The sequence below is a fragment of the Narcine bancroftii genome, chromosome 4, assembly GCF_036971445.1.
Source record: "Narcine bancroftii isolate sNarBan1 chromosome 4, sNarBan1.hap1, whole genome shotgun sequence".
NCBI classification, from domain to species: Eukaryota; Metazoa; Chordata; class Chondrichthyes; order Torpediniformes; family Narcinidae; genus Narcine; species Narcine bancroftii.
This window is the reverse complement of record NC_091472.1, coordinates 14635795-14662365: the sequence shown is the minus strand read 5'-3', so window position 1 is coordinate 14662365 and position 26571 is coordinate 14635795. Positions and strand designations below refer to the sequence as shown.

Sequence of the window (26571 nt, the reverse complement as noted above, 5' to 3'; positions counted from 1 at the left end):
CACATTTTTATATAATGATGTCCTCAGTGATATACCTGCTTTTTTTTTACAGTACACTCATTTATTTCTTATGATTATTCTAATCAGATGTTTTAATATAGGCTTATCTGTATATTTTGTAAATAAAGTCCTTCGCTGTCCCCTCTTGAATTTAGTCCCATTTGGATCCAAGAGAGGGGACTGTCTTCTTCAAAAAAGAATGATAAAAAAAACTTGCTTGTGCTGATAAATAATACTACATAAAATCTGGAAGTCTAATCCTCCCAGTTTATAATCCCATGTTAGCTTTTCCAATGAAATGCTTGGCTCTTTGTTATTCTATGGGAATAGCTGAATATAATTATTTAATAATTTAAAGAAATTTTTAGGTCGTGCAATAGGCAATGATTGGAAAAGATACTGTAATCTCGGTATCACTTTCATTTTAATTCAATTTACTCTTCCCACTAAGGTCTTTCCATTTCTCTTTTTTCTAAAAGAGGAGTGTAATTAAATTTATATAAATTCTGTAAATTATTATCCATCATTCTTCCAAAATATTTAATTCCATCTGTCTTCCATTTATATCTACTACCATTTTGATATCTTTCATAATCAAAATTAGTCAGTGGCATTATCTCACTCTTGTCCATATTTATTTTATAGCCTGATACTCTTCCATATTTTTTATGTGGTTTGTAATCTTATCAAGGTTTCAGCTGGGTCAGACATGTATAAAAGCACATCATCATCAAATAAGCTAATTTTATGTTCTTCTTGCCCAACTTTGAAGCCCTTAATATCCAGATAATTTCCGCTAGTGGTTCAATTGCAACGAAAAAAGCGCTGGGGACAGAGGGAACCCCTGTCTACTCGATCTACTCAAGGGGAAAACTGCTGACATCTGATTGTTAGTTATGATTTTGGCTTGTGGTTTATGATTAAGAGTTTTTATCTAATTTATAAATTTTCTGCCTATACCAAATTTTTCTAATATTTTAAATAAAAAAGACCATTCAAAAAGGTCAAATGGTTTTGTTGCATCTTACAGGATTGTTAAACTTGGATTCATCTTTGATTTTGCTGTATGTATTATGTTAAAGGGTCTACCCAGACTATATGAAGAGTGTCTTCCTTTAACAAATCCCACCTGGTCTGTATGTATTAATTTTGGTAAATATTGTCCCAATCTACTAGTTAGTGCCTTTGCCAATATTTTATTATCAGCATTCAGGAGTGATATAGGTCTATATGATAAGGTTTTTAATGGGCCTCTACTTTTCTTTGGCAGCACTGTAATTATAGCAGTCGAGAAAGATTCCGGGAGGGTCTTGGTCTCCATTGCCTGGTCCAATAAATCCATCATGAGAATTGTCTATAGAACCCAGGAGGAAACCCATCCTCCCCTGGAAATTTGTTTGCTTGTAAAGAGCCCAAACCCTCTCAATTTCTTCTCTTGTGAAAGGGGCATCTAAATCAACCTGTTCTCTATCTTCTAATTTTGGAAGTTCAATATTTGTTAAAAATTTATCCATCTCATTTTAATCTCCTAATAATTCTGATTTGTTCAGTTTCATATAATATTTTCTAAAAATATTATTTATTTCTTTTTGATTATATGTTATAATATTGGTCTCTGCTTTTATTGCATTTATCAGAGATGACTTCTCCAGCTTTACATGCCAAGATAGAACTTTGTACTGGTTCTCCTAATTCATGATATTTTTATTTAGTTTTCAATATTATCTTTTCCATTCTATACATTTGTTGTTATATCTCAATTTTTTATTCTCTAATAACATATTTTTCTTGTAACCCCGTTCTTTGATATTCTTTTTCCAGTTTCATTATATCTTTCTCCAAACCGTCCAACTCAGTAGTATATTCTCTCAAGATTTTTTGTATAAAAGATAATTTGTCCTCTTAAATAAACTTTAAGTGCATCCAGTTTTTTAAAAAAAGGTATTATCAGTAGAAGAAAGATTAGTTTCACAAAATAGTTCTATCTCTCTTAATAAACTCACAAAAGTCCTTCCTTTTCAACAGTGTGGTATTGAGACGCCATCAATACACTTTCTTGATTTTCCGTTATCACAATAGTTAAAGTTAATGGCGAATGATCAGATAAAACTCTTGCCAAAAGTCTTTTTAACTGGGCTGACATTAAAAACAAATCAATCCTTAAGTAGAATGAATAATCTCTTTCTATGGGGTTAAATTGTTTCCAAATATCATTTTAAATCCTTTATAAATGATAGTATGGTTTTTGCAGCTTTTGCCCTTGTTTCTGTTCTGGCTGATTTATCCAGTATTGGATCAAGATAGAAATTGAAGTCTCCTCTGACCAATATATTTTGTTTTCCCTCTGCTGTTTTTAAAAAGATATCCATCATAAAGGCTTCATCATCATAATTTGGTTCATAAAAGTCCATGATTCTGCATAAATTTTGTAATGTCCCATTACAAATCTTCCGGCTTGGTCAGTCAGTTCTTCTGTTATTATTATTGGTATATTTTTATTAATTAAAATCATTACTCTTCTTGCTTTTGAGCCAAATGAAGATGATATACTTGTCCAACCTATCCTCTTTTTAATTTAGCATGTCTGATTTGTAGAAAGACTACATCTGTCTTTAATTTTTTTAGCTGTGCCAAGAACCGCTTCTTTCTCACCACCCCTATTATCACATTAAAATTAAGACCAATACATTTTAATGTTCTATCCATATCAATTTTTAAACAAATATGGTTTAATAATAATGCCTTTTCGGTTGATTGAATAATACCTTTAAGAAACATACTATATCCCTGTCCTGATGGTGACCTAAACAGGAAATGCTGAAAGCTCATGAAAAAAGCCTGCAGAATCTTTCGAGGAAGAAGAACCCCTCCCTTTAGCTCCATCTTTTTTTGATACTTCTCTCTGGGTGCCATTCTCCCCTTCGACTGGAGTCTCCATTCTGCTACTACTTTTCCCACATTTTTGCTGTTTACTGAGCTCTCTGTGAATATTTCAATAAAATTTCCTTTTCAACAATAAATGCAAGATTGTAGATGGTACTACTACATAGTAGCATCTACTATGGTAGATGCTACTAAATAAAGGCAAGCACACACAAAGGTAGTCAACTCAAGACTGGTTTATTGCAGACATGCACAGACCTTTTATTCCCTGCCTGTTAATGAGCTCATTGGTGAACAGCTGCTGGTCCACAGGTTAAAGCTGTGAGCCATTAGCGCCCGGGCCCAGCACTGCTAGCCTGCAATTTGTCAGGTAAGTCTGTGAACTGATGGTGGCAGTTTGCAATACCGTGCTGTGTGCCTGCTACATCATGGTTTAAAAATATAACTTTTTTTTAGTCTCATTGTAAACATTCTTCACAATCTTCTTCGGCAACCTTATTCTTTTCATAAACTTCGCAGGAAGTCTTCCACCTCGTTCTTTCACTTGAAAAATCGCCGATTACCTTCTGTTATTTCTATCCTCAGAGTCGTGAGATATATCATTGAGTATTTCAAGTTTTTTCATCCTTTGCTTAATCAAAGTAGGGATAAAATCTTGAAAAAAAAAGCACATTTTCTTTTTTTTGAAAATTTTATTTAAAGATTTTATAAAACGTTAAACATAACAAAAAGAAAAAGAACAATAAAAAAAAGAAATAATCCTTTCCCCGCCTTCCCATTTCCCATCTATACTATCACATCCCACCCACCTCCTTCGGTCGGAACCTTAAAAAAAGATTATTTCCGGGTATTTAGTATTAACTGTTTGATGTGCCAATTCTGTACATATCATTTACTTAACATCTATATCCATATGTTCTAAATATAAACTCCACATCTTAACAAAAAAAGAATAATGATTTCGTAGATTGTAAGTTACTTTTTCCAGATATAAACATGATTGTAATTCACTATGCCATCTTTGTATTTTCAGCTCTACATAATTTTTCCATGTAATAGCTATACATTTTCTTGCTACAGCTAAGCTTAATCGTATAAATGCTAATTGTGATTTGTCCATCCGCAATCCTGATGTTAATGTATTCATATAACCCAATAAACACATCATCGGATCCAATTGCAAATCTACCTTAAATAAATCTCTTAAAAAATTTTATAACTTTTTCCCAAAAATGTTTAACTTTTACACAAGTCTGATGAAGTAAAACCATATTTCTTCAACTTTTCAGGTGTTAAATACAATTGATGTATAAAATTATAATTAACCATGCTATATCTCAAGTTTAGTAATTTCATAACACTGTCAGCACACATGTTTGACCATTCTTCCCAAGACAAAGTAATATCCAAGTCCTTCTCCCACTTCTCCTTCATTTTATCAATTTTTTATTGCAACAGCATATACTTTCCAAAATAAACCCTTTATTTCCTTTATCAGCAATTAACATCTCAAATTTTGTTTGACCTGGTAATACCAATTCTCATCCAGAATTTGTTTGAAATAAATCTCGAACTTGATAATAAGCAAAAAAAAAAGAATTCGGTGAAATACCAAACTTCTCTTGGAATCTATTAAAAGAGAGGAATCTACCTGCTTCAAAACAATCCTCCACCAATTTTACTCCTTTCATTTTCCAGTCTTTTATATAAGAATTATTTAAAGAAAAAAGAATCAATTTATTCTGATATAATGGTGATTTAGTTGAAAAATTTCCTTTAGATCCTATGATCTGATCTCACTTGTACCAAATATCCATTAAGTGTCTTAATACAGGCAATTTATACTTTTGTTGTGGCAGGCTGCACCAAAGGAACACACAGGCACAATACTGTTTGGGGCAACACAGCTTTATTCCACTCACATAAATATTTAGTTGGCTGCTAGTTGTGCTCATAGTGTGATCCCGGGGAGAAAAAGAGAGCACACGGTCGGAACCTTGGCTTTATACCATGGACCCTCTGGGCCCACCTGGTGGTCGGATGTCATTAGACTGGGTGCCGTGTCTCTAGGCCACCTGTTGGCCGAATGATGTACCACAGGGTATCAGCACATTTGTAATAATAAAGGGTTACATTTATCAATAAATTAACTTGTTTTATTTTCAAAAATCTGATCCAATTCAACCTTTGCCCACATAGGTGGTTGATCAATATCAAATAACCTATTGATAAATTTTAGTTGCGCTGCTTCATAATAATTTTGAAAGTGTGGTAGCTGAAGTCTCCCCATTTCATACCGCCATGTTAATTTTTGCATAGAAACCCTTGACAGTTTGCCTTTCCACAAAAACAAAAAATTACTTTCTTTAATTCCTTTAAAAACTTCTTTGACACTGCACTTGGAATAGACTGAAAGAGATATTGTATACAGGGATATTTATTCATTTTTATACAGTTAACTCATCCAATTAAAGTTAATGGTAGATCTTTCCGTCTATGCAGATCGGTTTTAATCTTGTTCAACAACAGTATATAAATTAAACTATATAAATCTTGATATTCTTTGTTCACTATAACCCCTAAATATTTAATTTTATTAGACTATCTAAACTTGGTAATTTGTCTACAGTCTGTATAATCTTCCTCTGATATAGGTAATATCTCACTTTTATCTCAATTAACTTTATAACCTGAAAGCATACCTTATCGATTTAACAAATTTTTTAATGGTTCCAAAGAGTCTTTGGGATATGACATATATCAACACATCATCTGCAAATAAATTAATTTTATATTCTTGTTCACCTATTGTAATTCATTTAATATTAAAATCTTGTCTTACAGCTTGAGCCAAAGGTTCTATTACTAAAGCAAATAAAACTGGTGAAAGTGGACAACCCTGTCTAGTTGATCGAGACAAATTAAATACTGATGAAATCTGTCCATTTGTCATCACTCTTGCAGAAGGATTAGTATATAAGGCTTTAACCCAACCAGTGAAAAGTGGTCCAAATTTGAATATTTCTAACACCTTAAACAAAAAAGTTCCACTCAACACAGTCAAAAGTTTTTTCTGCATCTAATGCTAATATCATCGGTTGATTAGTCTGTCATCTTGAAGCATTAATTATTGTGATCAGTTTGGTAATATCGGCAGAATATGTACCTTTAATAAATCCTGCTTGATCAACATGTATTAATTTAGATAAAAAAATTAGCCAATCTATTAACTAATACCTTTGCCACAATTTTATAATTTACATTTAATAAAGATATTGGTCCAAATGAAGCCACTTTTAAAAGGATCCCTATCCTTCTTTGCAATAACTGTTCAATACCCTTTAAAAAGACTCTGGGAATGAACCGGTTTCTGTCATTTGTTTCAATATACACAGGAAACAACAAATCATTAAATTCTTTATAAAACTCCATTGTAAATCTGTCCTCTCCGGGAAATTTTCCACCAGGCAGAGATTGTAGTGCTCCTTTAAGTTCCAAATCAGTAAATGGACTATCTAAATCCTTCATATCCATCTCATTTAATAATGGTAAATTTAAATTTGATAAAAAAGATTCAATCTGATCCATATATTGAAAACCTTCAGACGTACATAAATTTTGGTAAAACAAAAAACTCCTCATTAATTTCCTGTGTTTTAAATGTAGTCTCTGAATTTTTTCTAATTGCATTAATCGTTCTTGATACCTGTTCATCTTTCAACTGCCAAGCTAAAATTTTGTGCGCTCTCTCTCCTAATTCATAATAACGTTGCTTCGATCGTTGAATCATTTTTTCATATTTATGTTTGCAAAGTATTATAGTGAAGTTTTAATTTAGATAATTGTTATCTTCAGTAGAATACTTCTGACATTGCAATTTCTTTTTCCAAATTTTGACACTCTAACCAATACTGTTTTCACTCTTGCTGTTTAACTAATAATCTGACCTCTTAAATATGCTTTCAAAGCATCCAATAAAACAAATTTACTCTGTACCAAACCCTCATTTATTTGCAAATAGAAAACACTTTGATCTTAACAAAGTCAGGTTTTTTTTAACAACATTTCTTTGAATTTCCAATGATAATTCAATGATAAACAGTTCCTACCACCTCAGAACCCACATAAGAAACTAACAATATTGAATGATCAGACAATATTCTACTCTTATATTCAGCATGAGTAAATCTACCCTGCAATTGTGCCGAAACAAAAAAAAAATCAATTCTAGAAAATGAATTATGTTGGGCAGAATAAAAAGAAATATATTTTTTTCAGTTGGATTCAATCATATTTGTACCAAATTTAAATCTCTCATCGGTTCAATTGTTCTTTTAGCCTGTTTTGTTTTCTTCACAGTTTTTGGGGATTTATCCAACAATGGGTCTAAACAACAATTAAAATCCCCTTCTATCAAAATATTCTCATTCGATTGGTTCAAATTTTAAAAAAAGCATCTGTAACAAATTCTTCATAGTCTTCATTCGGTGCATAAATATTCATCAACGTCCAAGTTTCTGAAAATATTTTACAATTAACCATAAACACTCTACCAGGATTGGCAGAAAAGGAATCCAAAGCAAATGGTACTTTTTTTAAATCAAAATCGCAAGCCCTCTAGCTTTTGAATTGAAAGAGGATGCAATCACGTGGCCTACCCAATCACCCAACGTTATTTCTCTGTCAAATGAGTTTCTTATAAAAATGCAATATCCACCTTCATCATTTCAATATAATCCAATATACATTTTCATTTTATTGGATGATTTAGCCCTTTAACATTAAATGCCGCAAAATTTAAATTATTAATTTTTCTCTATAGAGTGGCACACAATACAGCCAATCCTTACACTAAGTTACAGCTCCTTCAAAAAAAATCCTAAATCTTTTAAAAAAGGGAATTAAAAATACACAAAAACAAAACTTAAAATTAATACAAAGAAACCCCCACCAAAAAAAAACTGCAAAGGAGTACCCCCCTTGTTTGACCACCAGCGGCAGATGACTTTGAATTCATCAGGGTCATCTACCTCTTGCTGACCAGACCTTCGAAAAATGCAGTCCATTATCTTATTGTCCAAACTGAGTTTGAGTATCTTCTACCTCTTCAACCAGTTGTGTTGTTTCCAGCTTCTTCGTCCCATTCCCATTTCCATTCTTAGTCTTGACAATGGTTTCATTGACAAATCGTGGCTCAATTTATTATCTGGCAAAGAATTAGCAAAAATTAATGCATCCTGAGCTTTCTCAAAAAACTGATATTGGTATTACCCTTAAAACACTTTCGACACTGCTGGATAGCCTTTCTTCCACAGCACTGTCTTAGCCTGATTACTCCTTACGTCTCTGTATAACCTCCTGACTTAAATCAGCATAAAAAAATACTCCTTCTACCCTGAACCATTATTGGATTCTGATTGACACAGGCTTTCTGTACCGCAAGACGTAAAATCGTCTCCCGATTCTGATAACTTAAACATCTAAGTAAAACTGCTCGCGGAGGCCGCCCTGGAAAAAGTTTCCTTCTTAATGCTTGATGAGATCTGTATAATTCTAATCCTTCTGGAAATGATTTCATCCCCAATATTTCTGGAATCCATTTACGAAAAAATTTCGTAGGACCCTGTCCTTCAATGTCTTACGGAAGTCCAACTATTTTACGTTATTTCATCGACTTTGATTTTCCAGTGAATCATTTTTTTGCAGAAAAGCATTCTTCTGAGTGTCCCATCCTGTTACTGATTCTTCAATCTGATCCATTCTATTTTCAACCTTCTTACATCTCTCTTGTACTTCATCAACTGCAGTTAAACACTTATTAAGATCCACTTTCATAGCTGTAATTTCTCCACATATGTCAGACGTTTTTCCTTTTACTTCAGCAAATTGTTCATTATGAAAGCTGGTCATAGAAGCCAGAATATTTTCACTTTGCTTTGTTAACTTGTCAATCATTGTAACCACATCAGGTGCAGGTGAAGTAACTGGTTTAAAAGAGGAAACCATTTTTGTACTTCTGGGCCTACCATCTATTGCTTCTGCTGCCATCAGTAACAGTTCTTAATCATCGTCGTCTAAATATTCTAAATGTTCCTCTTCTTCCTCTGGTACTAAAAGTTCCTCCCTGGCGGCCCTGCTGTGGGTTTGGACCCCAGTCCGTGTTGGGCCAACCTCATCAGCACGATGTGGAGTGGGTCCCCTTGCAGCTCGGAACCGATCCAGGACTTCGCGGAAGCGCGAGGTCACGCGCATGCCCAAAGGGCCCGTTGCGTGGTAGCGAGTGTCAGTCAGTACCTCACTGCGCATCGCTACACCTCCGATTGCGCTTGCGCCCCAATGCGGCCCCGCAGAGCTCACCGCCCTCGGCTGCGCAGGTTGCATCGCGGCCGTGGACTTCCTGGCCCACAACCAGGACAATTGCGTCTGCACCATCTTTTGCCAATTTTTGCTTCGTGAGGTCGACCTTCCCTCGAATTCCCCTGGAGATGTCCTCTGAGGCTTCAGGTCCATGGTAAATCGATCCTGATGCTTCTTCTGAATGGTAGGCCCAGTTTCTTCACTTTTTCCAACAATTTTAATAACCCATTTTTTTTACTTTTGGCCTATCCCTCTCTTCATTTCGTGTAACTTCAACACTTAAAATTCTGTCTGATAGAATTTTTATATTTTAACAATCTTTAAATTTCAGGCATTCATTAGTCCATTCAGGGAGAGATGAATCCCCACATCTTTGTTCTACGCACCTCAACATGCCCCCCTCCCCCCCTTCCCCCCACCCCCCCAAAATGCACATTTTCATGGTAATTTTTGGGCGGGCCATTATTTTGCTACTCTCAGAATTGTCTCCTGTTCCTGGTAACTCAAAAGTCTTACCAGGACCAGTCGTTGTCATTGATTGGTGGCTCTTCTGAGTCCAAAGGTCTCATGAGCCCTTTCAATATGTAATTTTTCTCTGAATTTGTCTTCTTCAGCACTTGCGGGATCCATGTTTCAAATAAGTCTACCGGATCTCTTCCCTTGATCTTTTCTTTCAGTCTGATAATTTGAACATTATTTTGTCTGCTAAAATTCTCCATGTGGTTGATCTTGTCTGTCTGACTCCCATTTCTTTGGATCTTTTTCCAAAGCTTTTAGCTTATCTTGTGTTTTTACTAAGTCTATTTCTGCTTGCTTCACTCTTTCCATTAAGTCTTCAATGATTTCTTTAATTTCATTCATCCTTTCAGACATGTCTCATTAGAGTTCAGTGCCTGGAAATTGTTTGATCAAATTTTCCATTTTCTCCAGGATAATATTTAGTTCTTGTCCATTGTTCTCAAGGCCACTCTTACTCAGCTTCCTTTCGAGCTTTCACTTGATGTCCTGGCTGAGCAGAAACTTCCTATGCTTTTGTTTTCTGCTGCTTTGGTCTCTTGGTATTGCTTTGTCCATTTTTTTAGTGAAAAAATTCTTAATTTTAATTCTTTTTGATACTCTTCACAGAGAGCTCAATCCAAACATTGATTGATTGGTTGATTGATGAGTCTTAATCCTTTGCATGGACACACCCATAATTTTACCCAGATATTTGAACCTGAATTTTGTCAAATGCGAATGATGTCAAAGGCAGCCACTCTAACTTTGTCTCTGAAATCTTGACAGCTTGGTCCATGTTTGAGTCAAGTCTGTGCTGAGAGCTCAAGCCCGTTAACCCCAGCAAAACAACTGAGTATCAGTGAGCAGGCTATTGACATCGGTGCTGCTTGCTCGGTCTGTTGAACCAATGGGGATGTAACTGGTCAACTTGTGTTTCTCCTGGCTTTTGTGAACAGACCTTGGACGTCAATTGTTCATTGTGTGGTTGGTGCCAACGTTGTCACTATAATAACACAAATAGCACATCTTAAAGCCATGGCCAGTTCTGAAGCATAGTATAATGATAATAATGTTTATTATCATATACATTGTTCAGGGTTTATAAGCACCAAAATTATTTCTTGCTGCAACTAACAGGTATTTCTTAAAAGAAAACAATCAACTACAATCATACATATTAAATTAAGAAACTTTTCTTGAACCCAGAAGTGCTGTTCTCCAGGCTTCTGTACCTTCTATCTGAAGGTAGCGGTGCAAAGGGGTTGTGACCACAGTGATGGGGGTCCTTTGTGATATTGGCTGCTGCCTTGAGACAGAGCTTCACACTACAATAGATGGGACCAGGTTATATTTGTTACCTTTTGCAGCCTTCTACATTCCTGGGCACTTGAGTTAAAAAGCCACACTGCGATGGAACAAGACAGTATACTTTTCCCAATGCACCTGTCAAAGTTCTCCATGATTTCCTTAATAGGCTGGCTGCTGTAGAGGTCATCTGAAATGTGGGGTCTCAGGAAGATACCCTCTCCACCTGCATTCCATGAGTAAGCTACTAGGTGATGTTGAGAGCAAGACGTATCTCATGCCCCTCAGATGGTATTTTTCAAAACCCACATTCTTTGCAGAATCTAGTGGATCTTGTCATTTTTTTGATGTTGTGCAAAGTGAATTGAACTTACTAAGAAGTGGGAATCTGAAAGGAATGTTAACATTGGCATTAAGCCAACAGAGCTTTTCATGATAAAGTTAAATGTCTTTGTGTGAAACTGTCGATGAATGGGGAAGTATATTGCTGTCTAATTTCAAAGAGAAACCGATTTCATTGTTTTGACTGTGACATTTTAACAAGCCACCAGGTGACATTATTTCTGATTTTCATATTTTCACTCTTTTATCTCTGATGCAATTTTAAATCTGTTTTCTCTTTACAGATGTTGAAGGTATAAATTGTGTGAGTAATCCACATTACTCTTCAACCAGTTTCAATGACACTGATTTGGAAAGTGGACCACGTGCATGCATTGAATTTCCAGTCCTCACAATGACTCATTGTGAATGTTTATTAAGTAGCTTGTTGATAAAGGATTCAAGGTATGCATTTACATCTCATCATAAATTGCAAAGTGATGCTAATTTGAGTGATAAAATATTGCCTTTGAGATTTTTAAAAGATTCATGTATTTGATAGCACTGCAAGTTAGAATTGAACCTGGGTTGCTATAAGTGTGAAGCAGCAGCTCTATTGATTGTGCCACAGTGATACTACATTAATGCCACCATTTTACCACAACAAAATGGAACTAGTTGCATAGATCCAACAAACATAGTCTTCTGTTTTGTACAGTAAAATCCCTGTTATCTGGAATTCAAGCAACTGGCCAAAAAATCATGGAAAATGCATAAGGTAGGTAAAAAATACAGAAGTTTAAAATTGCTGCCCCCTGGCGTAACATGCAATCTCAAGCAACTGGAAAATTCACTTATCTGGCAGCTACCATAGGTGCCGGATACTGGGGGTTTTATTCTATATGATTTTGCTATTTTTGATTGTACTATTTTTTTGGATTCTTTAGATCAGTAGTTTTTTTTTTTGTTTCAGCGTTACATCAGAAAAATCCACCAGTCTGTGGGTAGGGACGATACATGGCATATTCAATGTCAATCTTGCCACCGGTGAGGTTGAAGCTGCTGTGCAATTTGAAGGTGATTTTGTGTCATATATTCACCACGATACTATTCAGTAATTGAAACCTATTCAAACATGAATAAAAAATGAGGAGCTAGAAGAACTCAGCATGTCAGGCACCATCCATGGTAGAAATGGTCAGTCAACCTTTTAGTCTTCTCGATAAAGGATTCGTCCAGCTTCTCAGTGTTTGCATGTTTCCGACATCTTCAATTTATGGATTTTGATGTTAGCATTACTCTCCCTCTTAGTTGTCTTTAATAAGATGATGGTGAGCTGTTTCCAGACGCACGTCTCTTGGAGACAAGTAAGGAGAGAATTCTGAGATGTTCCCACCTGTTTTGCTACTGTCACCACTCGGCACAAGTCTAAGCGAGAAGCTACAGTATATCCTCTAGTTCTTGGAACTACTTTAGGGAAAGATATACTAATGTCCATACCTTGAATTCATCCCATTCCCTTGCTGTCTGCTTTCAGTACTTTGTTCATCTGATGTACAACATAGAGAAATAGTGATTTATCATTTGAGAGATGATGATCAGACAGACTATTCCTTGTTATGTTTGAGAAGATCAGAGATTTCATTAAATCTTGGCTGAGTAATGAGGAATCTCAGGGCTACTCACCACTATCCTCCTCTCCCAATGATTTTGTGCACCCTGTTCAGACAATGATCCCAGTAGATCTCGTTGATGGGGTAGGGTGGGGGGGGGTGGGGAGGGAGGGGGACTCCAGTGATCCTCTCTGCCACTTTTATGGCCCTGTGAATTGACCTTCAATCCATTTCTCTGCAGCATCTGTACCATAGGACGCTCTTGATAGAGCTCCTATAGAAGGTTGACATCGTGGTGGCTGGTAACTTTGCCCACTGTAGTCTTTTCAGGAAATGCAGTTGGTGTTGCACCTTCCTGACAAATGAGTTTTATTTTATCTTGTCTGTGGGACAGTTATCCTAGTTTTGGCACCCCAAGTAATAGCATTACCATGATCCATGATGACAGACCACATCATTACCTTGCTACATTAATGACAAAATGATTAACAGTACCACTTTAATTAAATAACAAATTACATATTTTGGTTGCAGTTTGTACTACTTTGTAAGGTAAAAGATGCTCAGGTGGTTAATAACATAAAATATCATATTTCAGATCATCTTGGGTTAACCATTCAAACAGCTGGATCATGTGCTATAGGAAGTAGAACCACCAACAAGGTAAATTTAAAAACTCTTTCAATGAGGATAAACGTGCAGGCTTTAATGCCTCAAATTTTAACTGCTGTGTGAATGACAAAGATATACAGAAGCCTATGCACATTTCTATGGAAGATAGGTTTTGTGCCTTGGCAGGACAATCAAGTATTAGAGCATGGATCAACTGAATCTGATTTTGTGATTCTCTCTCTACTTACAACAAGAACGAGTTGTTAGAAAGTACAACAGTACTGTACAAGAGCAGACCTGTCTGTGCCGAATAGGAAATACTAATCAAACTACTATTGTATCTGTTGCCACCATTCCAGGTACCTGCCACTCTTATGTGCAAAATATTTGCTTTGCATTCCTCCCTTTTGAGTACCTCCTCTTCACCTTAAATTCACCTCTACTGTGTGACGCTATTACCCTGGGGAAAAGATTCTGTCTGGACACCCAATCAATGCCCCTCATGATATTATACATCTCTATCAGGTCATTCCTCAGCCTCCTACATTCCAGAGAAAACAACTTGTTTGTCCAATTCTGCCCCACAGCTCATACCCATAAATCAGGCAGCATCATGGTAAATCTCTTGTGTACCTTTAGCAGAGGCTCCAGATCCTCCCAGTAATGGGGTAACCAGAAATGCAAACAATATCCCATAATCTATCCAACCAAAGCTCCACAAAGTTGCAGCACGGCTTCATGCTTCGTGACCTTCCCAATGAAGCCATGAATTCCACAGGTCATCTTTATCACCCTATCTACTTGTACAGTCAGTGCACTGTGAACCTATAACCCCAGATCCCTCTGCACATCAATATTTTTAAAAGACATACTATTCCATCTAGGCATTCTCTTTATTATATATTTTTTTTTTACATCTATACATTCTCCTCACATTTGACCACCCAAAATACAGCACCTCACATTTTTTTCCAGATTAGCGGAACCCGGGAAGAAGGTGCAGAGGAGCTTTACAAGGATGTTGTCTGGGTTGGAAAATAAGCCTTGTGAGGCAAGCTTAGCACAAGAAATAGGAGCAGGAGAGGGCCATCTGGGCTGTTAATCCTGCTCCGCCATTCAACGTGATCATGGCTGATCTTTCTTTTTAAGATATTTTTATTGATGTTTACATTATCCAAAATTGATCAGCAGAGTTATATATTGTAATGTACAATTCAAAAGATAAGAAAAAACCAAAAAACCTTATAAAGGCTGATCTAATGATAGGCTCATCACCTAGCTGCCTATTCCCTTACTATGTAAAATTCTGTCTTCTTCTTCTTCTTTGGCTTGGCTTCGCGGACAGATTTATGAAGGGGGTAAATGTCCACGTCAGCTGCAGGCTCGTTTGTGGCTGACAAGTCCGATGCGGGACAGGCAGACGCGGTTGCAGGGGAAAATTGGTTGGTTGGGGTTGGGTGTTGGGTTTTTCCTCCTTTGCCTTTTGTCAGTGAGGTGGGCTCTGCGGTCTTCTTCAAAGGAGGTTGCTGCCCGCCAAACTGTGAGGCGCCAAGATGCACGGTTTGAGGCGATATCAGCCCACTGGCGTGGTCAATGTGGCAGGCACCAAGAGATTTCTTTAGGCAATCCTTGTACCTTTTCTTTGGTGCACCTCTGTCACGGTGGCCAGTGGAGAGCTCGCCATATAACACGATCTTGGGAAGGCGATGGTCCTCCATTCTGGAGACGTGACCCACCCAGCGCAGCTGGATCTTCAGCAGCGTGGACTCGATGCTGTCGACCTCTGCCATCTCGAGTACTTTGACGTTAGGGATGAAAGCGCTCCAATGGATGTTGAGGATGGAGCGGTGACAACGCTGGAGGAAGCGTTCTAGGAGCCGTAGGTGATGCCGGTAGAGGACCCATGATTCGGAGCCGAACAGGAGTGTGGGTATGACAACGGCTCTGTATACGCTTATCTTTGTGAGGTTTTTCTGTCTAACCTTGTCTTAAATATATTTATTGAGGTCACTTCCACTGCTTCAATGTGTAGCAAATTCCACAGATGAATCATCCTCTGGGAAAATCAGTTCCTCCTCATCTCTGTCCTAAATCTACTACCCTGTATCTTGAGGCCATATCCCTTAGTTCTGGTCTATCCTACCAATGTAAACAACCTACCTACCTCTATCTTGACTATGCCTTTCGTAATTTTATGTTTCTATATGATGCCCTTTCATTTTCCTAAATTACAGTCCCAGACAACCTGATCTCTCTTCACAGGCTAACCCCTTCATCCCAAAATCAACCTGGTGAACCTCCTTTGCACTGTCTTCAAAACCAGTACATCCTTTCTCAAGTAAGGAGACCAGAGCTACACACAGTACTCCAGATGCAGTTTGCATAGTTGCAGCACAATCTCTCTGCTCTTAAATTCATTCCCTCTAGCAATTAAAGCCAACATTCAATTTGCCTTCTTGAGACCCTGTTCCACCTGCAAGTCAATCTTTTGTGATTCATGTACAAGCACTCCCAAGTACTTCTGCATGGTAGCATACTGTAATTGCTTGCCATTTAAGTAATATTCTGATCTTTCATTTTGCTGTCCAAAGTGGATTACCTCACATTTGTCAAAATTGCAGAGAATATTTACTTGGATGTTGCCTGTACTTCAGGAACTGAGTTACAGGGAAAGATTATAAAGGTTAGGACTTTATTCCTTGGAGTATAGAAAAATAAGAGGTGATTTGATAGAGTTATTTAAAATTATGGAGGATGCAGAGAGTAAATGTAGATGGACTTTTTCCACTGAGGGTAGGTGAGATACAAACCATAGGACATGGGTTAAGGGTGAAAGAGGAAATGTTTAGAGAGGACTTGAGGGGGAGCTTCTGCACACAGAGAGTGATGGAAGTGTAAGTGGTGAAGTGGTGAAGGTGGGCTCAATTTTAACATTTAAGAAGAATTTGGACAGGTACATGGATGGGAGAGGTATGGAGGGCTGTGGACTGGGTGCAGATCAGTGGGACTAGGCAAAAATGGTTTGGCACAGACTAGAAGGGACGAAGGGGCCTGTTTCTGTACTGTATAGTTCTATGGGTGATATCAGGGGTAAGTTTATTTTTACCCATAGACTCATGGGTGTCTGGAATGCCTTGCCAGGGATAGTGGTGGAAGCTGAAACATTTGGGGGATTGAAAGACTCTTAGACAAGTACGTGGATGAAAAAAAATAGAGGGTTATGAGGTAGGAAGGGTTTAGTTTTTTTTTGGTAAGAACATCTACGTCAACACAACATTGAGGGGAGAAGGACCTGTGGTGTGCTGTAATGTTCTATGTAATAAACAGTCATTGCCATTTCTCTGCCCATTTCTGTTAATGAACCAATTGCTGTTGTATATTTTATCTCTTAACATTGTCCAGAACTCCACCTGCATCATCTGCAAACTTCCTAGCCCATCCACCAACATTTTTATCAAAGTTATCTATGTATATTGCAAACACTGATTCCTGTGGAATAGTCCTCCATCTTGAGTAACAGTTTTCCACCACTACACTGTCTTCTGTGCTCCAGCTCATTTTTAAAATCCAAAATAACAACTCACCATGGGTCCCATACATCTGCACCTTCTCAATCACCATACCATAAAGAACCTTGTCAAACATCTTTCTAAAATCCATGTAGGCAACATCCACTGCTATACCCTCATCAATCATCTATGTCACCTACTCAAAAAAAACTAAATCAAATTGGAAAGACATGACCTGTCCCTCACAAAATTATATTGTCTATCCCTAATCTGACCAAGGCCCTAACAGTATCATGTAATCTTGGGATTACTTGAAGAATATCCTGCATCCTTGTGTCTGCATGAATGGTGTCCTGCAACAATTGATCTCTTACAAATGAAACGGAGTAAATTATTATACATTTTATGTATGTATATGATTGTTATGTGTTGAATTTATGAGAAATGTTTTATGCATACGTGTGTGCACCGTGGTCTGGAGAAATAATGAGTATATATAGAGGCCAAAGATAAACTGAAACTATTCAAGCTTGCATAAATCCTATCTCTAAGTATCATTTCCAAACCACTAATTGGAGGATTACTGGCATATAATTTCCTGGATTATTCTATTTTTCACTTCTTGAAAAGAGATACAACATTAGCCATTCCCTAGTCCTTGAGTACCCCTCCGATTGCGGGTGAGGAGACAAAGACCTTGGTCAAGGCCCAATCAAATTCATGAAAATGTCATGAAATTTGTTGTTTTCTGACAGCGTCACAGGTTCAAATACTGCTATAAAGTATATTTTTAAAAAATTAGTGTAAAAGAAGAGAAAGTGAGGTAGTATCTGGTACATAATCCATTCAGAAATATAATGGCAAAGGGGAAGGAGTGTGTTTGTGCGGCTGTGTGTTCATATTTAGGCTTCTGTATCTCCTTCCTGATAGTAGCAGTGTGAAGAGGTGGTGAGGGCCCTTGAAGCTCGAGGCTGCTTTCTTAAGACACCAGCTCTTGAAGATGTCCTGTCCAATGCATTGGCACCTCCATACTAAAGAGAATTTGTCGGAATGCTCTCCATGGTATATTGAGAAATTTGTAAGAGTCTTTGGTGACTTACCAAATCTCCTTAAATCCTCATCGTGATTGCATCAATATGGACGCCCCAGTACAGATCTTCAGAGATATGAAGTTCTTAACCCTTTCCACTGCTGACCCCTTGAGGAGGACTGGTTCACGTTCCCCTGATTTTCTCCCCTGCCCCCTGAAGTCTACAATCGGCTTAATTTTGCTAATGTTGAGTGCATGGTTGTTGCTGTGAGACCACTGAACGAGCTGATCTCTCTCTCTCCTGTATACTCCTCATTTCTGTCTGTGATTCTGCAGATGACTGCTGTCAAGGGCACATTTGTAGATTGCATTTGAACTGTGCCTCACCGCACAGTCATTGTTATTCAGTGAGCTATGCACGTAATTATATTTGGCCCGCAAGATCATATCAAAAATGTATTAGAGGTGGCCCGCTGGCCGCCGCGCCAGTATAGCGCATGCACAGTAACCGCTGTGTCCCAGGGTGAGAGAGAGAGAGAAAAATTTTGGTCCTTGAAAAGTAGTGGTGGGTGGTTTTATAAACACGCTGTCGTGTCCCCCCGCCCACCCCCCCACCGCAGCGCGGCCTGGCCGGTGTCAGGGGAAGCCAAGGCCGCTTCCCAGCGCCCGGAACCCCAGTGGTACAGCGTTTCTTGCAGCTGCAGATGGAGTCGGGACGCCAGAGGGAAGATTGGGGCTCCCCGCCGGGCGATGGGGGCGCCGGCCGCCCTGCGCCTTCCCACCGGACCAGCGGCGGGTGCCTGGGGTACACGTGGAGAGCGAGGCTGGTCGGGCAGGTAGGGTGGAACCCCCCCGCCAATCTCAGGAGTGGCGTGGGCTGGATCGGGATTAGCCGCGCTCACCTGCTCCTCCACCGCTGACCAGGATCCCAGCGCGGTCCTGAGCGCGGAGACTGCCCTGGAAAGGTCCTGGGACATCGGCACGGAAAGAAGAGCAGGGTCCGTAGAACATTACAGATCAGAAACAGGCCCTTCGGCCCTTTGACTCTACCTCGTGAAAACCCAACACTGGAGAAACCCAGCGGGTTAAACCGTATCCTTTATCCAGCAGAGAGGTACCTGACAATGTTTGGCCCTTGATCCCCTTCATCAATGTATGAGCGAAAGTCTGTGGTTCTCGTAAAAACACCAGAAGGGAATAACTCAGCAGGTCAAAGGGGGATCGGGGAGAAACTCAGCAGGTCAAAGGGGAGTCCGAGAGAAACTCAGCAGGTCAAGGGGGAGGGGTCCGGGAGAAACTCATAAGGTCAAGGGGATGGGGTCCGGGAGAAACTCAGCAGGTCAATGGGGGTCCAGGAGAAACTCACCAAGTCAAGGGAGGTCCAGGAGAAACTCAGCAGGTCAAGGGGGGTCCGGGAGAAACTCAGCAGGTCAAGGGGGGTTCGGCAGAAACTCAGCAGGTCAATGGGGGTCCGGGAGAAACTCAGCAGGTCAAGGGGGGTCCGGCAGAAACTCAGGGGGGGCCTGACCTCGCCAGGACCATTGCCCACTCCCCCTCCCTGCCGCAGGCCGACCCGCGACTCACGGTGACGGGGCTGCTGATCCGCTGAGATGCCGCCCTGCAGCGAGAGCCGATGCCCCCGCACTGTCGTTGTCCAACCTGATCGCCCGCAAACCCCGCCCTCCCGCACACAGGCCTGAGTAAGTATTATGAACTTTAATCTCAGGATAAAACGATCATCCATGTCAGTGATAAATATATTCCTGGTTAAAAATGGTCCTGCACCTGGATACAGGCTCATTAGGCATAAAACTTGAAAAGTGTGTAAATCAAAGGATATCTGTACCAATGGAAAAAGGGCATGGCAAATAACCCTGCTAGAGTTCATGCCCACAATCAGTCACCCATTTGATTGTTTCAGGAATCATGTTATTCTCCCACATTCTCAACAGCCCTCAGATTTTACTATTCGACAGCACACTAGCAACATTTGACAAATCCTCTATAGAGAAATATTATTTACCGAATATTTTATTTCTCATTTGTTAATGCTTCTGGAAAGAGTTTATCCAAAACTATTATTAAACATTTATTTTAATAAGAAAAAGTTTAACATTACATATGTTGAAAGAAGAGAAAACATGCAGATGTTGTTGAAAATTTTCAATAAATATTTAGTTCGGCCCTCGACTTAGTCCAAGTTTTTAATTTTGGCGCTCCATGAATTTGAGTTTGACACCCCTGGTCTCGGGCTTTGTTTTTCTTTACTTTTTTCCTTCTTTTCTGGAGAGGGCTGGTATTCTACCAGCCTCTACTCCATCACGTGACTCCTCCTCTCTCCTTTGTCCTTGAATAATCTTTTGCTTTCCCTTGCATACTCTTTTTTTAATGTAAGCGTAAAATGCCTTGAGATTTTCTTGAATCCTGCTCACTAAGGATATTTCATGGCCCCTTTTGGTCTTCCTAATCCCCTGCTTGAGCTCTTTGTTGCAATTTTCTAGGGCCCTGTCTGCTTGTAAATTCTTGGACCTTACATATGCCTCTTTTATTTTCTTGATCAAGTTCATAACTTCTCTAATCATCTTAATTTCTCTTACCTTGCCATCCTTCTCCTTTCACATTGGAACATGCACATCCTTGGCTCCATTTTGTTTGTCTGAATCAACTTCCACATAATAGCTGTTCCCAATGATCTTCTCCTAGTTCTTGTCTAAACATGCCATAATTCCCCCTCCCACACCCCCCTCCAAAAAAAATTGGTACTATTCTACAAGGTGCAAAGCTTATCCTCGTTAATGACTAGTTAAGGAAGAGTGATCACTATTCCCTAAATCATCCCCAACTGAAACTCTGATCTCTGACTGGCTCATTTGCCAATACAAGGTCTAATGTGACTTCTTCCCTGTTAGGCTGTTTACATGCTGCTTCAAGAAACTCTCCTGGACATGCAACATATTTTGCCTCAGCTAAGCTTCCAACATGAAGGGTGTCCCAATCAATACTGGGAAAATTAAAGTCTCCAATGATAACAACCATATTCCTTTTGCAACTTTCCATAATCTGTTCATATATCTCTTCCTCCACCTCCTGGTGGCTATTGAGAAGCCAATGGCATAGCATCAGGCTGATTGCATCTATCTTATTTCTGATCTCTAACCACACTGCGTCAGTGGCCAAGGCCATCAATATGTCTTTCTCTGAGTGCAGCTGTGACACACTTCCTGATTAGCAATGCTACACCTCTACCTCTACCTCTTTTTACCCCCTTCTCTTTCCCATCTAAAACATTGAAACCCAGGAACATTGAGCTGCCAGATATGCAGCCATATCTCCATAATGACCAGGCTCTAAGTTAATATGACTTCCCCACAATATTCCTTTCACTTCAGTGATTCAGTCTCACTGTGTCGATTCACCTGTCCTTCCTTTCAGGCTTGTTTTCCCTAGCATCTGCCATTCCCTCAACTCCTTCACTTTAAATTAAATTAGACATACAACACTGTAACAGGTCAATTGGGCCCTATGAGTCCGTGCTGCCCAAATTACACTCCATTAACCTATACCCCGGTACGTTTTTGAAGGGTAGGAGGAAAGTGGAGCCCCTGGAGAAAATCCACGGGGACAACGTATAAACTCCTTACAGCGTGGGATTCGAACCCAGGTCTGGTCCCAATTGCTGGCTCTGTAAAGGCGTTGCGCTAACTGCCTCACTAACCATGCCGCCCCCTAACTGCTATTGCAACCATATTGCCCTGCTACTTGAGATCTCATCCCCTTTCCAGTTCAGGCATAACCTGTCCCACCTGTGCAGCTCCCACCTTCCCTGCAAGTGAGCTCAATGATCTGATCAGTATATCTGAATCCCTCCCTCCTTAGACATGCATTAAACAACATTATCCTCCTGTTTATTGCTTTGCTAGTGTGTGGCATGGTTAGTTAGTAATCCCAAGGTTACATACAACCTTGGAAATCCTGCTTTTTAATGTACTACCTAGTTCCCTGAACTTGTTTTTGCAGGACCACATTTTCCATCCTCTCTCTGTCATTGGTACCAGTGTAGACCATGATCTCTGGCTGCTCTCCCTTCCCCCTCAGTGTCCTGTACCCACTCAGAGTCAATCTGGAACCTAGACCCTGGCCCGGGGAGGCAATATGCTATTCTGAAGACTCTTACACCAACATATATGCTAATTTCTGCCCTAACCATGGACCTGGGCATTATCTCTTTAAAAAAATTGATCATCCCTCATTTTTGATATTTTTTTCTTGTTATTTTCTGATGTTATGCTCCCCAGCAGCAATTGAGAAATCCATAAACGAATGGGTTAATTTTAACACAAAATTTATTAATAAACTAACAATAATAGAATTAACCTAATAAACTTAACACCCCAAAACAAGCCTTAATGGCAACTCCATACAAACAACATATGGCGTACATTTTGGCGGGGGGGGGGGAAGACCCTAGGCTATTACAGTCCAAGCAAGTCTCGTGTTCCCCTGACAGGGTTGAAAGTCTATAGGGACCAAGGTCATCTGGATACAGCCAAATGTCCTGAAAAATCAATAAAAATTCCCAAAACAAAACCCCCAAGTCAGTCACGTCAAGCCTGTCAGTCAAGAAGAAACAGCTCACGGATCTGGTCTCCAAGCTTGGGATTATTTGTTTCCTTGCCCACTGGCCTTTTATTTTGAGGCTGTATCCAGATGTCCTTGGTCTCTATAGACTTTCAACCCTGTCAGGGGAACACGAGACTTGCTTGAGTTTCGAATGTGGTTACAGCCACCTTTATATCATTCACCCGGGAATTTTCACAGTGACCTCCTAGTCATCATGTGAGGTTCATGACTCCTAAGCCCTCCTTAGGGTTATGAAGTGTCCTTCTGTCAAGCGAATCTTTCAAAGCCCTCTTTTGGGTTAGCGAGTGACTTTCTATCACTCAAGTCTTCTCCTTTGGATGCCCTGGCTTGAGTGGTCCCGTGACTCCTGCCACACTAAGTCCTCCTCTTGAAATGGGACAGGAGAGGCACTGGGCAGTTCCACACACACTCTGGGTATCAGAGTCCTCCAAACTGCTGTCAGGAGAAAATAGCTCAGTCTTCCTTTTCCCACTGAAACTATTGGGTGAGCACACTGACATCCAGCTCCAGATGGCAGTGCGAGCACCTGTGAACAAAGAAACTCAGTGTGTGGCTTGCTGAAGCTGTTGGGTGAGCATGCACAGACAGACGAACTGCCTGACTGTGCAGTCCAATCTACCGACTGACCTCTTCAAAACCAGTGTGCTGGACCTTTTAAATTGCCCAGCATGTGCCTCCTGCTCTCCCCATTGGTGGAGAGAGGTTAATAGCCACAGACTCGCTCTCCTGCGAGCCCACTGAATTCCAGCGCGTGGTTCCCGTGCTTTGACAGTTGTCAACATTCTCTAGCGGTAGCTCAGTGCGACTACAGCACCGAGCAGCTGTCAAATCCCCCGCAGTCAGTTCAGTCCTGTCCTCAGTCAAAAATAAAATTGTCCAAGGTCCATAACACTTTTATTTAAAAAATGCTCAATTTTTTTAAACAAGAAATAAAACTTCCCTTAAGGGAAATATTTTGCTAGAATTTTTGCACATAAATTAATTTTGAAAATTTATTGAGATTCAATCTGTTTCACTCCCACCAGATTTTCTGTCTTCTTTCCTCTATGTTTGGAAAGCAAATTGCTCTGCTGGAAATAGATTTGCATGAGCTTGCAAGAATGTGTCTGCAGTTTAGAAAAAAAGAGGAACCACTCTGTGTCTTTGCCAGGTAAAAATGACCCTTGCAAGATCTTTTAAAAAGATGTTAAGTTATTAAAACCTACAACATTTGTGCAGAACCAAATCATTGTGTTCTTTATGAAAGAAGTACATAGAAAAAAGAAAAAAAAAGAAGAAAAAGACATAACAATACACTTCAACAGTAGAGCAAAACTTGAATATATTTGCATGAGCAAGCTACAGATTTATTATATTTCCAAAGTATTTTGTAATCATGACCAAACCATGCATTAATTTAGAATATTTATGTTTTGTCTGCATGGCTTCTCTGCTATGTTGAGGGTATGCTAGAAAAGATGGCACATGCTCAGATCATTGCCATTTGAATTATTTCCAGCAAGTCAAAGGGTGCACTAAAATCTGCAAAAACTAACTATAAAAAGTTATGACTTACCCACACATCAAGCACATTACTGCTCACCCTTTCAACGTTCTAAACTATTAAGGGAATCTTTTGGCTGTTGCATTCCAGAAGCCCAGGCTGCCCATAATTTTCCTGGTGTGGCAGCCAGGACTGGATTTTGCCAGGGAAAGAATCTAAACTGGATTGGATGGGTGAATATCCTAGCCCTTGGGCAAGAAATGCTAAAATTCCTCATGCTGGGTGAAAGTTGCATACTTCAAGACTAGCTTTGGGGCTAAGAAAATCTGTACTTTTCAACAAAAAGTTACAAGAAATTTAGCATTTAAATTGCCAACTAATCAGGCTTTTCGCATCTCTTCAATGTGCTCCCTGTTATTTATCCGTCTGCCAGACATACTGCATCCAATCATTAGCTCTTTTTTTTTCTATTTGTTTCCTCTTCAATTTTATTTAGTTTGGCTGTATTTTTCCTGCTGGTTATATTATTGTAATTAATTGTTATTTTAATCTTTAGTTGTGTGATAATATAATACAATAGTTACAATTGGCAGCCTGAATTAATCAGCAGACTTTTTTCAGAGCCCCTTTGCTGCCCACTTCCCTTTTAAGCTGTGATAGGAAGCAGAAAGAGAAGTCAGCTGTTCCATCAAAGACGGGTAAGTGTTATTTTTCTGTATCTTCAATATATGAAGAGATTCACAGTGATTATGTAATGATTGAATTGGTGTCGCTGATTAAATTTGTCATGGTAGGCACAATGCAAAAAAAAAGAATCTCATGTAGTCATTTATTGGAAGGGTACCTCGGATTGTGTAGAACTTGTGTTGATTTTTGAAGTTCATTTCATTTTAGGCTGGTTTATTGGCCTTGAATACTTTCAGGGTTACCTCAGATCTTTCCAATTTTCTATCTTTTGATATTAAGTGGGTGGGCATTTCATCAGATTAATAGCTGTTCACTAAAGATGTTACTTCATTCCTGTGTACCTTAATAATTGGATTATTGTTCAAAATGTTTATCGCTAACCTGCAATTTAATATCTTGTTCAAACATGATTTAATTTTTCTTCCACATTTTCTTAGTTATATTTCTGTTGAAATTGATTCATTGCTGAAACTTAAACTTTTCAATAAAATTATATTATCCATGAAGTAGACTGGAGACAACCTTTTGGGAATTTTATTTTCAGTTTTAATTTTTGAGTTAAATGCTCTTTTGACTGATTTTCTTTTGAAAATTTTAAGCAGTAACTTCAGTTGTATTGAGTTAATTTTAAAAATTAAAAAATACAGAAAGTATGATGGAATCTACAGCAGCAACTTATGATAGATCACAATAATTAATTATGAAGTGTGATTGTGTAGCCGTTTGTTGAAAAATTCTGTGCATGCAAGTTTGTTGAAAAGCAAGACAAACATCAGAGGCTACAAGAGGCAAAAGCAGCATTAATGTCTTGACAGGGGACTGAAATAGGATTATAGTAGCTGGGTGTCCATGCCAGGTTTGTGTAATTGAGACCTTCTGTGGCAGCCCTTGAGTGTTCACTGTCAAAACCTGCACATTTTTCATTCATCATGTTTCAGACATTGGTATTTTTGCCATTGTTTGTTCTGATAGTTCTGCAGGTGTTAAAAAATAGTTGATTTTGGCGCATAAAAGTAAGAAAAATCTCAAGAGAAAGGAAATCGCAAGTCCAAGCTAAGTCCTCACTGAAACTGTATCACCAGATTCACCAAACAGGTTAGATTCAAAAGTATTGCCTGTCCCAAACTACTGGGGCTGTGTAGTGAAATGTAACTACATTTGGTATTATCACTTTTTTCTTATAAATACTTTGCCATCATGAATTCAATGGAATATGTCTCATTTATAGTCCAAAAGGATTTAATGAGTAATTAAACCCTGAAGATTTAAGTACAATATGAAGATTTTAATGCCCAAATTTATTGGGGTATTTGGGAATGTTTTTCATTATTCTTTATTACTACTATAAAAAAGTACATCTTTTACAATTTAATTTCAATTGTCAGTCATTAAAAAATTATTTGAATATGAATACTATGATCAAAATGACCAATGCAAAGAAACCATGTCTACAGGGAGTATTGAAATTTGTTTCTTTGTATTTACGTTGTTGATGAAACTTTATAGCATAGTTCATGGTGCAAGCCAAGGCTTCAATGGTAAGATGATGCTAGTCGAACAAAGATGTAAGCTCCCCACCAGAGCTGTGCTTTGGTAATCAGGAAGGTGGTGTTTGTGTCTTCATCAATTAAT

At 38.8% G+C, this 26571-nt stretch overlaps 1 protein-coding gene across 1 annotated transcript in view; it reads left to right on the top strand.

Moving 5' to 3' along the window:
- wdr27 (WD repeat domain 27) overlaps positions 1-26571 on the top strand; it is a 671431-nt gene that overhangs the window by 22383 nt on the left and 622477 nt on the right. The window contains exons 6-11 of the mRNA XM_069930793.1: positions 11670-11829; positions 12083-12142; positions 12338-12441; positions 13576-13640; positions 23795-23919; positions 24874-24950. Of these exons, the coding sequence (XP_069786894.1) occupies positions 11670-11829; positions 12083-12142; positions 12338-12441; positions 13576-13640; positions 23795-23919; positions 24874-24950 (591 nt within the window). The remainder of the gene's footprint in view (positions 1-11669; positions 11830-12082; positions 12143-12337; positions 12442-13575; positions 13641-23794; positions 23920-24873; positions 24951-26571) is intronic.